The sequence below is a fragment of the Ammospiza nelsoni genome, chromosome 13 (assembly GCF_027579445.1).
Source record: "Ammospiza nelsoni isolate bAmmNel1 chromosome 13, bAmmNel1.pri, whole genome shotgun sequence".
NCBI classification, from domain to species: Eukaryota; Metazoa; Chordata; class Aves; order Passeriformes; family Passerellidae; genus Ammospiza; species Ammospiza nelsoni.
Genome location: NC_080645.1, coordinates 14,172,048 through 14,185,887, shown reverse-complemented (window position 1 = coordinate 14,185,887; position 13,840 = coordinate 14,172,048). Strand labels below are relative to the sequence as shown.

General features: G+C 41.2%; 1 protein-coding gene across 4 annotated transcripts in view; it reads right to left on the bottom strand.

Annotated features, from left to right (window-relative positions):
* The window catches only part of NUP93 (nucleoporin 93), a 78,390-nt gene that overhangs the window by 11,612 nt on the left and 52,938 nt on the right, over nt 1-13,840 (bottom strand). For all 4 annotated transcript variants that reach the window (XM_059481356.1, XM_059481358.1, XM_059481359.1 and 1 more), the window contains 7 exons: nt 9,848-9,922; nt 7,657-7,746; nt 6,228-6,367; nt 4,497-4,629; nt 3,365-3,522; nt 1,695-1,860; nt 829-922 (listed from right to left, as the gene is read on the bottom strand). In XM_059481356.1, the coding sequence (XP_059337339.1) occupies nt 829-922; nt 1,695-1,860; nt 3,365-3,522; nt 4,497-4,629; nt 6,228-6,367; nt 7,657-7,746; nt 9,848-9,922 (856 nt within the window). The remainder of the gene's footprint in view (nt 1-828; nt 923-1,694; nt 1,861-3,364; nt 3,523-4,496; nt 4,630-6,227; nt 6,368-7,656; nt 7,747-9,847; nt 9,923-13,840) is intronic.

Below are 13,840 nucleotides of genomic sequence, written 5' to 3'. Positions count from 1 at the left end.
TGAACAGTCACTCAGAAAAGTTCCTTTGTTCTTTTCAGACAACAAACCATCAACTCTGATCAACTGTGATAGATTCTTTAAAGACCACAACTTTTTGTCTTCTTTTATACTTACACCAAGTGGTACAAATAATGTTAAAAACCTGGATTTTCCTATTCAGTGACACCAACAGTAGCTTATTTTTCTTCTGCACACATTTTATCTCACACACATTATCTGAGTGTGAGTGGTACTACAAACTAGGCCATGAAGAATCAAATTCAGTGTATTTTGGACAGTTCCAAATGACTTAATTTTGATTGACTGTAAGACAATTACAGGAAAAAGTATACTGTGGATGTTCTTAAAACCTTCTGAAATGGAAGGAACTGTGACTTGAGCTCCCTGAAATTTGTTTGAAATACTAATTTAAGGGAAAAATAAACACCCAATGCACACAGTGGAAAAGCTTGGAAATACATGCCTACATTAGGTAGTGACTGCTTTTCTGTTCTGTGTTTCCAAAGCTGGAAGTTCTGCTAAAGGACTTTTGCATATTCATGGTGAGAGAAAGCAACCCACAATTAATGGATAAAGTAGAACAAGCAGTTGCTCACAGATGAATATTAACACTCTGGATTGCTGGGAAAATATGGGACTCATTCATCATCTCTAACTGAAATCTGCCATGACTCCAGGGAAGCAGGCTGTCTATGGAGAGAAGATGCCTGTCACTAGTGGAGAGCTGCAGGGTTTTTGTGCAGTCTGGGGTTTGTGTAATAACAACTGGAAAGTGTCCTCAGCAGAAAAGCAGAGCCCTAAGTAAAAGAGCACTCTGTGGTTTCTCACCATAGTCCTCCAGCAGCTGCTTCTGGAACTGAGATAACGTCAGCCGGTCCTGCGGGGAGCTCGCGCCACCATCATCGAAACACACTTGGTTCAGCTAGAAAGCACATCCAAAAAAGAGAAGCACAGATATTTCTCCTTGCACTTATAAGATACTCATTCCATCTGAGCCCCTCCTAGGATTTGACCAACCGACTAGAAACTGCATCTAGTCACAACATCAGCTCCATCCACTGCCGGGAAGCAGAGATCTCTAAGGCAGCAGCAGCTGAAACCCACACAGAACCCTGGGGTTATATCTGCATCCATCCATGCCAGCAAACTCTGACGTTGGGACTCTGAACACTCTCAAGCAGCATTTTTTGCTATAAATACAATAGTGACAAATGCATCATTCTACCACCCTTTTCCTGATAAATAGGAGAAACAGGTATACCAACCAGTATCTATCATGCCCTTGCCAAAACTGTAAGGACTTCGAGACATTTACAGCATTGTGGCTGGTCAATTCACATTGACATTTCAGACATCCACCCAGGAAGGAGAATTCAGAGAATCCTCACTGCAGCAAGATAATACTGTTTGCAATAACAGGTGACAAAGATCAGTGTCAAATGAAGAACATGACACTTCCAAAGACAACTGTACCCAAACGAACACCTGATAGCACAGAGGAAAACAGAGCAGCCCTGGGATTCAGGTTCCCAGTCCTGCACTATTTTCAAGGTCAGGTCACATGCACTAAATTGATGCAAAACATCAGATCTAGAAGTAGGAAGGGTAGCAGAGCAGTGGAGAAATGTGGTACCATTTAGACCTGTTCTTACAAAAAGAAAAACCAAACACCACAACCCCAACAACAGACTTACTTTTAGCCAAAGATAATCTTCTGTTTTATCAGCAACTTCACTCTGGTTGTCTGTAATGTCACAACGACCAATGATACAATAAACAGCCCTCTTGTAGGGGTCAGTGTTGTTCCTCAGAGCTCGTCTGTAATGGAGACGCAGTTTGTTCTCTGTGGCAGGAGACAATCTAAGGAAAAGAAAAGATGGAAGGAAAAGACATGAAACCCATTTTCCCTGTATGAGGAAACCTGGATACAAATCAATATAAAAAGGTTTATATCAACAGCAAAGGCATAATGACAGTAGGCACTGGCCAATATTTCTTGCATTTCCAGTTCATATCTGAAGGTAAAAATTTTGCATACATGAATTTAAACACACAATTAAAGTTATGGAGGATCATCTTCAAATGCTCATTGCAGGGAAAGAGTCCACATATGACAGTCTCTTTAGGGGTACAATAATACTGTGGCAGATGAGCTGTTCTTGTCTGACTCTGCTATTGCATCATTTCAGAAAAAGAGAGCTCACAACATTTTTGTAAGTCTTTGTGTTAGTAACTAACAAGTGAGTAGGTCATTGTACCATGAGGTCTTTCAGGAGAGACACTTTCATCATTATTAAACACTGTCATAATGTTCTTTGTCATTGTTTTTTTCTTGCAACCTCTTGTTGAGAATTTTATAGAATTTAATCAATAAAGCGTTCTAGACTAATGCATTGTTTGTCAAATCCGTAGGCAGAGCACTTTTTCATAGCTGTAATAAAAACAAAACAAATCTATTATGTTGTATCTCATAAAAGTGTGTATAATGAAAACAGTGACAGTATCTTCAACAAGGTTTCTGCAACAACCTTGATATAATGAGCACTCCTAGATACTCTCTACAAAACAGGTTGATTTACAGAAGCATATCATGGTACACCACACTTGGTAAATGGCACTTGGATTTTTATCCTTTCAGTTTATTTTGTTAGCTTGGTTAGTTATTTTTTATTGGTCTGTTTTTGCTGGTTTTCTGAGTTTGGGTTTTTTTTTTTTAATTTACTGCAAGTGGAAAGATGGAAAAGAAAACCACTGTGAGTTCAGAGCACACCTTAGGGTGCACTAGATGCAACCACCTCAGCAGCAGTTTGGCCAATGGCCTCTGTCCAGTGCTGGACAGCAAGAACTGGAAGAGGAGAATAAACACAAGAAAGATGTGAGAATGAGGCCTCTAAAGGCCTCTAACAAACACTGCTTGCTTTTCCTGTGTGCCATTCTTATGAAAACAGGTGTAGTAAAAAGTGTTCCCCAAAGGAAATTCAGCTAAAATAAGCAACAGGGGAAATAAAAAGATACAGGATTTGTGACAGCAGATTTAATCTGATCTATTGTATGCCATATCCCACTGTTACACTGGGCTTATTCTTCTGTAAAAAGTCACGTTACACCACACTGTATTATTTTTGAAATGTAAATTTTTGACTATTTTCAAACAACTCTTTCTCTGTTGAGATTTCTCAACTTCAAAGCCACAAATTAAAATATGCAAACTTCCACATGTAATTTAGGTAGGTAATATAAACCTCAGGCAACCATCACCACCAGAAGAGACCTGAGCTTTTTGTATTTCTACCAAACCACTGATAATTTCACTACTCTACAGCAATTTCCACCCTCACAAGGATCCTTCCCAGTTCCCAATTACCTTCTGTCTTTACTGTGCATGTACTCCTGGAACCAGGTTTTGAACTCTCCCAGCTGGTGCTGTGCCCGTTTCACCACGTGCATGGCTGCAGTCAAATCCCCACAGCGCATGCAGTAATAAATCAGTGCCCACACAGGATGGCCCTCCACCTCCCCATCCTGAAAAGAAAGCAGGACAGACTTACTTTTTTCTTAAAAGCAACATATTTGAATGATTTTTCTTTATCAAAGTGCCTCATTTATTATTTCTGCCCTTATACCCACACTCATATTGGTAAAAAAATTCTGTTTGTTACAGAAGCCAGAGGTCATGAGGGTTAAGTCGTGGCAAAGCTCTGCACATCTCAGCACTGAAAGGTGTGATTCTCTTCTGCTTGCCTAGATTTGAGTCTGAGAATCCCAGAATTAGCATATGATATCCTCCCCACACAGGAGATTGATCTGGATTAGGCCACCGAGGCATTAAAATCATCTTCACTGAAACAGAAAGATATTAAACTAATCACTGATCTCAGCAGGTAAGAGGAGACAGTTAGACGTAGCTGTGTGAGCTCCAATGTTGTAATTTATTATTTCTTCATTTGGCTTTTAGATCTAATTTTTCAACCTGGAGTGCTTATCTGGTTATTTTGTAGGTGCACAGCTATGCATTTTTTACTACATGCAGGTAAGAAGGGTTTTATTCAGATTCCTAAATAAAAGGCCCAGGCTCCAATTCAGATGAATTCATTACACATTTGGTGATGGTTTTACCATCTTACAATAAATGGAAAAAAAGAGAAAAAGCTAAACAGGGAGATTAGGTTACTGCTTTTTTGAACCATCATAATGCATTTTAATTCTTGCTTGTTGATTTCTAAGATGACGACCAGAAGACACCATAATTTCTAGAATTAGAACCCAAGCTACTGAGCACCCAACCATGCTTTGGGACTAGGTCTGAACTCAAGAGTGATTTTGTCTGTCATCTCCCATTTCCCTAGTGAAAAATTCTAGAGGAGTAAGAACCTGCTGCCCCAAAAGCAGCTTAAACAATAGAAAAGCCACTGGAGGCTGCCCTGGCTCCCTCTCTGCAGTGGGTGAACAGATTTGTGTTGGTATTTCAGCTCAGAGGGTGACAGTGCTGCCCCTACCTGCAGACCAGGGACTGCCGCCGGGAGTTTGATGTTCAGGAAGCTGCGGACCAGCTGGTAAGTGCCTGGGACCCCACCCAGCTGAGCCTGGTGCAAGTTTCCAAAGACTGTCACAAAAGTGTAATTTTTGTAACTGAAACACAACACAAGCAAAACAAACATGAACAGACTGAGACACACCTGCCACAAAAACATCCACTGCATTTGAGATCTGACAGAACTAACAATTTAATGCAAATTAACTCGATGTTCAAACATTATCATTACAACAAAATGAGGCACAAATTTTTGGTCAGTTTAGGAAGATTCTTGTATTTAGCAGTCTCAGAAAACACCAGGTTTGGAGTCTGGTGGACTGCTCCAGGTTCAGGAACTATGAAGTTCCCCTTACTAGATTCTTATAGTACAATGTTAAGCTCAAATATATTAACTGGCAAAAAGCCTTTCCACCCTAATACTTTAACTCTCACTCCTATAATGAAAGAACAGTTAAATACCACAGATGTGTTTGTCTCTCCTCCCTGCCCTATGGAAAAATATCAGCCTTAGGGCTGTGGACTTACCAGAAGAAAATCCCAGAGAAAAAAGGAATTTAGATAGGCCTAATCTCCACAGTTGGGAGCATTGGGAAAGTACTACATATAACTAACTCCTAACTTCAGCTAGCACTTAATGGCACTGTGAACCTTTAGCAAGTTGGATATGTGGCAAATCAGGTTAAGAGTCACTGGTTCACTGCACTCTGCTGAGACTGAGGAACTGGGAACAGAAGATGCTTCCGATGTGTCAGCTCCTCTGTGCACAGGCAGCAGCTGCCACCACTGCTGGGTGACACCGAGTGCTGATGGGGTGTGACAACCAACTGCCAGGGCCAAGAAAAGGCTGTGCCAGGAGATGAAGGCATCTCTTCTGTGCCAGGAGGTGAAGGCATCTCTTCCCACAGTGCTGTGTCAGAGCACAGTGCTGTCTGTGCTCCAAGGCAATCTGTGTCCCTAACCAATGCCCACATACTACCCTGCATTACTGCTTGCAAGGGCTGGAAGAGTCTGCTGGCATCACAATGCAGCTACTGGAAAAGAGACCCTGCAATATCCACCCACATGTGCAGTGATGAGCATTTGGCTGTGGGCAGCTCCACACCCTGCATCTCTCCAGGAACTCTATCAGTCAAGGAGCTTAGGCCCCATGGTACTTGCTAATACACAAAGCAAACCACTTTCTACAGTCTGAAAATCACTGCTACATGTCTCAACTTCAGCTTCTTCACATTTTCCAAAAACTTTTCAGTGAAGAAATGGCATGATCAGAACTTGACTCACAGCACCAGGCTTGTTCCCTTGCTGTCCTCACAGGCTGCTGACAGCAATTAGAAAGGGAGCATATAGAAGAGAGGATGTTCTTTTGCTGAAGAGAAACAGATCACTTTCCTCAAGTGAAAAACCTCCACATATCACCATACATATATAGAATATTTATAAGCAACATAGAAAAAATAATAAAAGTCTTTGCATCTTCTAAACAACCTCCCCACGGATTCAAGGCCTTTTAAACTAGAACACTGTTAAACTAGAAGTTTTTTATTCAAGTTGTTGCTCTAAGCCCTGTAATAAAAAAGACAGGCAGGAGACACGTCTGTGAGCAGCACGAGGTAGCACACTAAGTGCACTACAAAGTCATTGTGGCTTCTTATGAGGGAACTCCATCAATGTGTACTGAGAGCCCCCATCTCACCTCTCCTCCAGGTAGTGCAGCGCGTGCCTCACGAACTCCATGCGCACCTCCATGTTGGTCCTGACCTTCAGGGCATCGCTGGCAGGAACCAGGGTGACGTCGGTCATCTGCTTCACCATGGCCCACATCTCAGAGATGTTCTGTAAAGAGTCATTCCATGCCTCAGCAATTAGTACAAAGGTGAACAAGCAACATTGTTCTGAGCTACATTTAGATTTGAAATGGAGATACTGGACACAGTCATGAAGGTAAGCTGCTTCTGTCCCACAGAATTCAAGTTTCACAGGCTTTTTTTGCATAATTCTTGTGCAAGAAGATGGCTATAAATGTACCTGCAATTGTTCCCAAAAACTGACACCTATTTCCAAAACTAGGCTGGGCTCTTGGTACTCAGTCTCTTGCTCATTATTTCTAGTTCACACTTCCCACTCAATATAGACCACAGCATCATCAGCATTCCATGTAAGCAATGGCTCTGGCTGCTGTTGGAAAGCTGTGCCATCAGCTGTGATAAGAAGCACTAAAAGGACACTGATCACTTGGGCAAAGGCTCAGTTATAAATAAAGGTTGAAAACCATCCAGATCTGCTTATTCACAAGGACAAGATCGTATCAGTGTTTAAAGGACTAGGGCATCCCTGCTGAAATGGCAAAATACTGAGAACCAACAGCACTGTTCACTTGGGCAAGGGCAGCTCTTTGATCTCAGTGCTTCAAAGCAGCAAGAACACTGAAACTCCCCATGCTGTCCCTTGCAAAACAAACAGAGCTGTTCAGAGAGAAGATGCACATCTGTAATTCAGATCCAATTGAAAGGTTTACCCCTCAGCTTCTGAGCAGCTTTTTGCCCTTCCCATTTGCACAGTTTTTCATAGCTAAACCCTGCTGCAGTATTCTCCTCCAGGCATTTCTCCAAGGTTTGTGCATTTGTGTTCTTTTTTAGGGTGGATCAAGGCAACACAATTAAAGAAATAGAAAAAAAGGAAAGCAGGCAGATCATTGATTTAAAGTCAATTCTAGGGGGTTTATTCTTTGCTATTGAGAGACTATTTCAGCTCTGGCAGAATCCGATTGAAGACCCTTTACCCCCAACTAAATACCTTCAAAGGATATTAAGATACCACATTTTGTAAACCAAACACAAGAAAATCTATATAAAATTAAAAGCAATTTTCCCCTCAACAGCTTATGATGGGACATCAGGTTCATTTCTTCCTCACTGTGTTAAGAAATTTTCACCATGACCAACTTCATCACAGGTGGGCCCTGCTGTACTGGAGAAAATTCCAGAACTGCCTCTGTGTTTTCTGTGGAGCCATGCAATTTTTTTTGGCAATATCAGTATTTTTCCCCCTGATGTCAGCAGGCTGTTAATCACAGCCTGAAAACAGCTTAAATGCATTTCCTTATGTTAACTTACTGGCAGTACCTTATCATCCAGGCCTGCAGTAGCAGCACAGAGGTCCACCAGGTTAGGCTGCAGATGTCCATTCACTATCTTCTCATTATAAATATAAATCTAAAATATAATTAAAGTAAGCATGTTTAACAATACATATTATGCTCCGTTCCATCCTCAGCAAATCTAAATCAGGCTTCAAAACCAGTGTTCCCAGCAAGTGTCTCTGCTTCTCTCCCACATCAGCCACTTCCAACCCCATGGTAGAGGAATGGGCTTCAGCACCACCCAAGCTTGCACTCCACACCTCAAAGCCCCAGGCCTGCCCAAGGCCAGCAGCAGCCCAGCTGCTCAGGGGTTTTGCATGGCAGAGCACTGTGCTGAATGCCCTGTCAGACTAACTGCAGCTCACTGCTGAAGGACAAAGATTCAGAAGTGACCTGACAAGTGGATGGCTGTGATATTCACCTGCACAACAGCCTCCTACCTGCTGATGTGAAAGAAACAGGATTTTGCTGGTTTGTGGCAGTATTCAGGGAAATCTGAGACAGGGAAATGAGCAGAAATCTGACCCTTCAGAGCCTGCCCTTAAACACATACACACACGTCTCTGTTTTAACTCTTGATCTTAACTGAGCTTTGTCTACTATTGTTTATTCTACTCTCCATCCAAAGACCTTCCACTATGTCCAAAAATAACAATTCTCAATACTAAAAAGGCAATGCCATTGTACTTTAACTCCATTTGGCATGCAGCACTACTACAACATGCCCAGGGTGCAGACAAGATGCAGAACTCAGGACTGCAAACAGAATGCAGCACCAGTGAAATGTGTCTGTGGATGTCACCGTGTTCCTGCGAGACAGTCTGAACTATCCACAAAGAACAATTCATCACTTCACTGTAATTAAAACACATTTCACAGCTGCTGATAAAGAGAAGCAGCATGGATCACCAGCTCTCCTGCCTGACCTCCAGGTCTCCCAGCTCCCCACAGGAGCCCCACACAGAGTGCTGACACTGCAGCAGGCTGACATAAGGACAGCTCAGCCAGGCCAGCTTCTCTGGAGCTCTTGTTGGGAGCACACAGTGACTGCACCAAGTGCTCTGGTAGCAGAAGCCTGGCCAAAAACACATTTCCAGGGCACACTGCAGCAGCCTGTGCACAGCCTGTGACCCTGACAAGGGCCCACTGGCCACAGTGACTCCACAGCCACCCCAGAGCCAAGAACTGCTACAGAGACTGGGCTTCCCATCCCAAAAAACAGCATGGAGTAACACTGATGGCTTCAAAGCACACACAGGCAGGCTTCAAAGAAGACCTTTACTGTGGGTACATTACAGTAGATATGAACAAAATTAACAAGCTACTAAGAGCCACTAAATCAAATGTACACTTTATCAGCACAACCATGAACCTTTTGCTATTAGTTTCTTCCCAGTTACCATAACTGAATGCAGATGTAGGGAAACAGATGCACAAGCTGCTCTCTGCCTCAAATGCAGACTGAGCCAAAGAACACAGTAACAGTAATTGTGTGCAAATTAAGCAACATCGTTTCACATATTCCATTTTGAAAAATCAAGTCCTTTTCTTTCATTTTGTTCTCAACAGTGCTGGCAAACAGATAATCTCAAATAACGACAGTAACAAATTGGTTATGTAAAGGTTTATCAGTTTTCTCTGAAAATCTTCCGAGGGTGTCTAATGCTACCAGGCATGTTAATTCATAGCTGATGCACTAAAGCCTCTCATAAGCAATGTTATTAAAATAGGATATAATTCAACAAATATCAGGATTAACACTTCAGCATATTTTTTCCTACACACATACATGAGAAAAATGATCTTCCATATAATAAAATAAAGGAAATATAAAGGTTTCATTTGTAAACAATTATGCATTGACACAAATCCTAAAAAATCTGCTTTTGAAAACTTAAAAGAATTTCAGTTTCCTTTACAAGAATAAATGCTTTCTACAGTCATATATGGTGCTCAGGATCTCGTTTAGACAAAAAATACCCTGTAGCACGCAGGTGAGTATGCTTCTAAAAGCATCAAGATTTATGCATTTGTCAATAGCATTTTATCTCTAGGCAGATATTTTCATGTTTTACCTACAATATTTTCTTTTACACTAAGCTCCAATCTTTATTTTCCCCATCTCTCTCCATGCAGAACCCACTGTTTATTGAAGCATTTTCACTTCCACTCACCTGACGAGCATAAGCCATCTCCACACTGTCCATGGAGCTGCGACCTGGAGGCCCCAACTCCCCAACATAGCTGGGCTGTTGAATCAGAAGCATACAGGAAAATACAAATTTTAGAATTGCCACAATGCATTTTACCAATACATCTGCTCCTAAAGAACAGCAAAACCATGTTCCTGACAGAACTAAATCCAGGGTTTTGAACCATTTATAGAGAAAAATGCAGTCTCACCGCAATACCCCATTATCTTCCCAATACAGCTTAAAATTTCTAAAGTGACAGAAATCCTCCTTATTCAGTGCACAAACCAACCATTAACTCTCTAGAATTAGGACATCAGTGTCTCTTGGTAGCACCTTATAATTTTAATTCTTTGCTTTTGTTTCTTGAAAGGTTGCTTCTTGTCAATGTCTCGCTGTGAGGCATCTACTCTGAACCTCCATCACAGCAAGGATGTAGAATCCAACAGATGAGCTCAAATAGATCCAATCTGGCAGATCTGATACTTCAGTTTTGTCCCAGTACCATGATATGGACATAAAATAGGACTGCAGCATTCAACTGTGCTGTAAAGTGCTCCACTGCTGGTCTCCTGCAAGAGGAAGTACGCTGGCAATATCCTGACCTGAAAAAAATAGTCTTTTTACCCACAGAGACTATGCCAAGATTGAGATATTTTGAGCCTAGAGCAGGGAGAGACAGCCAATGGAATCATGGCATACAAAATTTATACTCTTATAAAACTCATAATACAACATGTCACAATAGCATAATGCTGCATAAAGCAATTTAAAGTATTTACTAGAAGGCACAGGTATGTTCTCAGTACAGCCATCACTGAACATTCATGTTCAATACTCTGGAGAAAAGCATACCGTGAGTAATGCTCTCTGCTATTTCCTGTTTTCTAAAAGAATGTAATGCTTCATTTCAGCATCAGCATTGCCAGTCTTGAGTTTGAAAAATAAAGTACAATCATTTTAAAGACAGATCCCTTTGAGGTAAACAGTCCTTTAATATCAGCTGCTTCAGAAGTCATGTTGGTCTGAAGATCAAAGCAAGACAAGCTCAGTTCAGAAGCATAATATTTATTATGAAGCCAACTGACATAGTTGGGGCAAGCAAAAAGGAACAGACAAGCTTTCAGCAAAGGAAGGGTTTCAAGCTTGTTGCCATGTAACTCAAGGACATGGATATTCATCTTAACTGGAATCAGTAATTTTTTCCGAGAAAGGGCAGGTACATCTGCAGAGTTTAAAAATTAAGCTTTTTACCATCCAAGTCAGTTACAACTGGCTGCACATCCTCATTAGCTGTTCCAGTGCACCTAGGCAATATGGTCAAACAGCTTTACTGCCTCTGACACTGGTTACTTTGCAGTGCAGACAGGAGCACCTCCAAGGATTGCTTAAGGATGTGCTCTAGTCTTGCCTGTAAGAATTCCCTTAAATGTGACCAACTTGCTGCCTGTACAAACAAAATAAAGCCCAAATGCAATAGAAAAAAATCATTGTTTTTACTTCCAGTTTAATCAGCTTTAGAGTTCAGCTTTGCTGACACCTGTCAGACTGCAGCATGGCAGGAGCAATGTTGCTGCCACGACCTGGCTTGTGTGGATTTCAGGAAGAGATCCAGAAATGGACAGCTTTTCTCCAGATGGTGCCATCACTCAGTTTCTTGTTTCAAATGAGGATGAAATACTGGCAGAGTCTTCCAAAGAACCTCGCTTTTTTTGGGAACTGTATCCCAACTTCAAAATGAAATAACACAAACAAATGAACTTCCAGATATGTTACTGATCAGTTTTGCACTGAACATTCTCTCAGTTACTCCCAAATTAATTTTATTTTTGTATTAGTTTAACCTGGAGTATCTTCCATCGTGTAAGACCTCTCTTACACTCATGAGCATGTGTCCTTACAAAGACAACTACTAATCACTGTCCCAGTCCAGGAGTTTGGATCAGTAAAGTGCTCACAAGTCAAAATTTAAAACCAAAACAAGTTACACAATTGGAATGGCCAAGAAACTGCTCTGCATTGGCTAGGAATTTATACATGAAGATAAGGGCACTGACCTCTATCAAGAAATTATAAGAGCTTTGTGATATCTGTAGTTACAGGTTTCTGCAGGGCATACAACATTTGATTACAGAATTAAAAATACTCAGCACTGTTTGTTCCTAATATAATGAAATATAAACACCCAGCAGTGTTTGTCCCTAATATAATGAAATATAAATGAATGAACATACAAAGGATGAACCTGGACAACACTTTAAAATGGCTGAAATTAGTTTATTACTGCAAATATTTGTCACTAATAATGCTATTTAAATAATGTTTAACCTGATCACAAAATCAGGCAGGTGCATTTGGACCTCAGGCTCTATAAAAACCCCCTACAAAAAACCCAAAAAGCATTTTCACTTTTCTTTCTGCAACTGAACTTACACTAAAAATATTCTTCACAGTCCCTCTTAGTGGGTACTGATATTCAGAAGCATCTGCATTTTTCTTTCATTGCCAAATCATCTGACACAAATTCCTTTAAACCCACCTAAAACCCGGCAAACTCTTTGTTCTAAAGAACAAAGCAACTGTTAAAGCAGGTTTCCTGGGAAACAGACGATGGCAGAAATGGTGCTTTGCAGCCTTTCCCTGTGCCGAGCCCGATAAATGCAGAGTTATTTAAAGCAATGCTAAATTATGGACGTTGTCATTAATTACCGATGAGGTTTCACCTCCTAAAGTGAATGAAGACCAGCACATAGTGACTCAGTGTCACTTCGAGCCAGTGCCCAAGCAGCAGACACACAGGGGCTGGGGCTTTGTTTTGTGAATCTGCTCCTTTTTCTGCTTTGCAGCACCACAGAGCACCCACGTGGCTGCAATCCAGAGACTGGTGTGTGACTGCCGGGTTCAAACCAATTCAGGTAACAATCTAAACTCAAAAGTTCATGCCTGAAACTAAGAAATAACTGCTCTGGGGTTGGATTTTCCTTTCCTTTCTCCAATTTTAGTTTAACCATTTTGCTTTACAAAACACTTCTGAGCTATCTGCTGCAGCTGAGAACTGCCACATTGAAATTAAATTCTTTAAATTCTACTGACTTGGCACTTCAGGAAAAAAAAAATCAAGAAGTCTAGAATTTGTCCTAATTTTCTTATACTTTCCTTTCCTATGGAAAAAGAGCCATGGAAGCAAGCTTATTTCCTTCTTTTTCCCATCTCATGAGTGCATTCTGGCTTCACCTTTGAATTATTAAACTACAGGAAAGCACTAGCTCACTAAACTATCACATGGCTGTGCTAAAGGGAAAGTTCAAAAGGAAAACTAAAGCAGTGAGTCAGCATGGGGAAGGCCACTTCCACAGCTCCCCCTGAACTGCAGAAATGGATTGTGCAGGCAATCCTCCCAAAAAGGGAAGGACTTCCCCCCCCCAAACTAATGGAGGGAAAGTGGAGAAGGGGAAGGATATCCATTGTTGGCAAAGTCAGAACTTACCAAGCAAAAAAAATATAATGAAATGTGTTCAAAACAGGTCAGGTTCTGAAGTTTAACTGGAGCAGCAAAAGGAAAAGCAGAAAAGTGGGTAATGCACAAAGGACTGCAGAAGTGTAAGTGCACACACACAAATCTTGCTGTATCTCTAGTCTGGTATTGCTTAAATGGCTTGTGCTGTTTTTCTCAACCACCTTTGCCTTTCCCTGCCCTGAATTCTGGTCTTTCCAAAACATTATTCAGAATTGTAATATTTACTCAGAACATTATCCATTGCTCAAAGCTGCAGCTTAGCTGCTCTGCCACGACATTTTTATCTTTTAAATTCACTTAGCCAAATGATGCTGCTTTTCAAAGGAGTTCTCCTTCATTTGCACTCAGCCAAGCATTCAGCCTCACTTGCACACCAAACCCCGTGCATGTAAAGATGCATTATTCATCACCCTCATATGCATATGCACATTCCTCAGCAGAAGTCTGGGCAGACATTT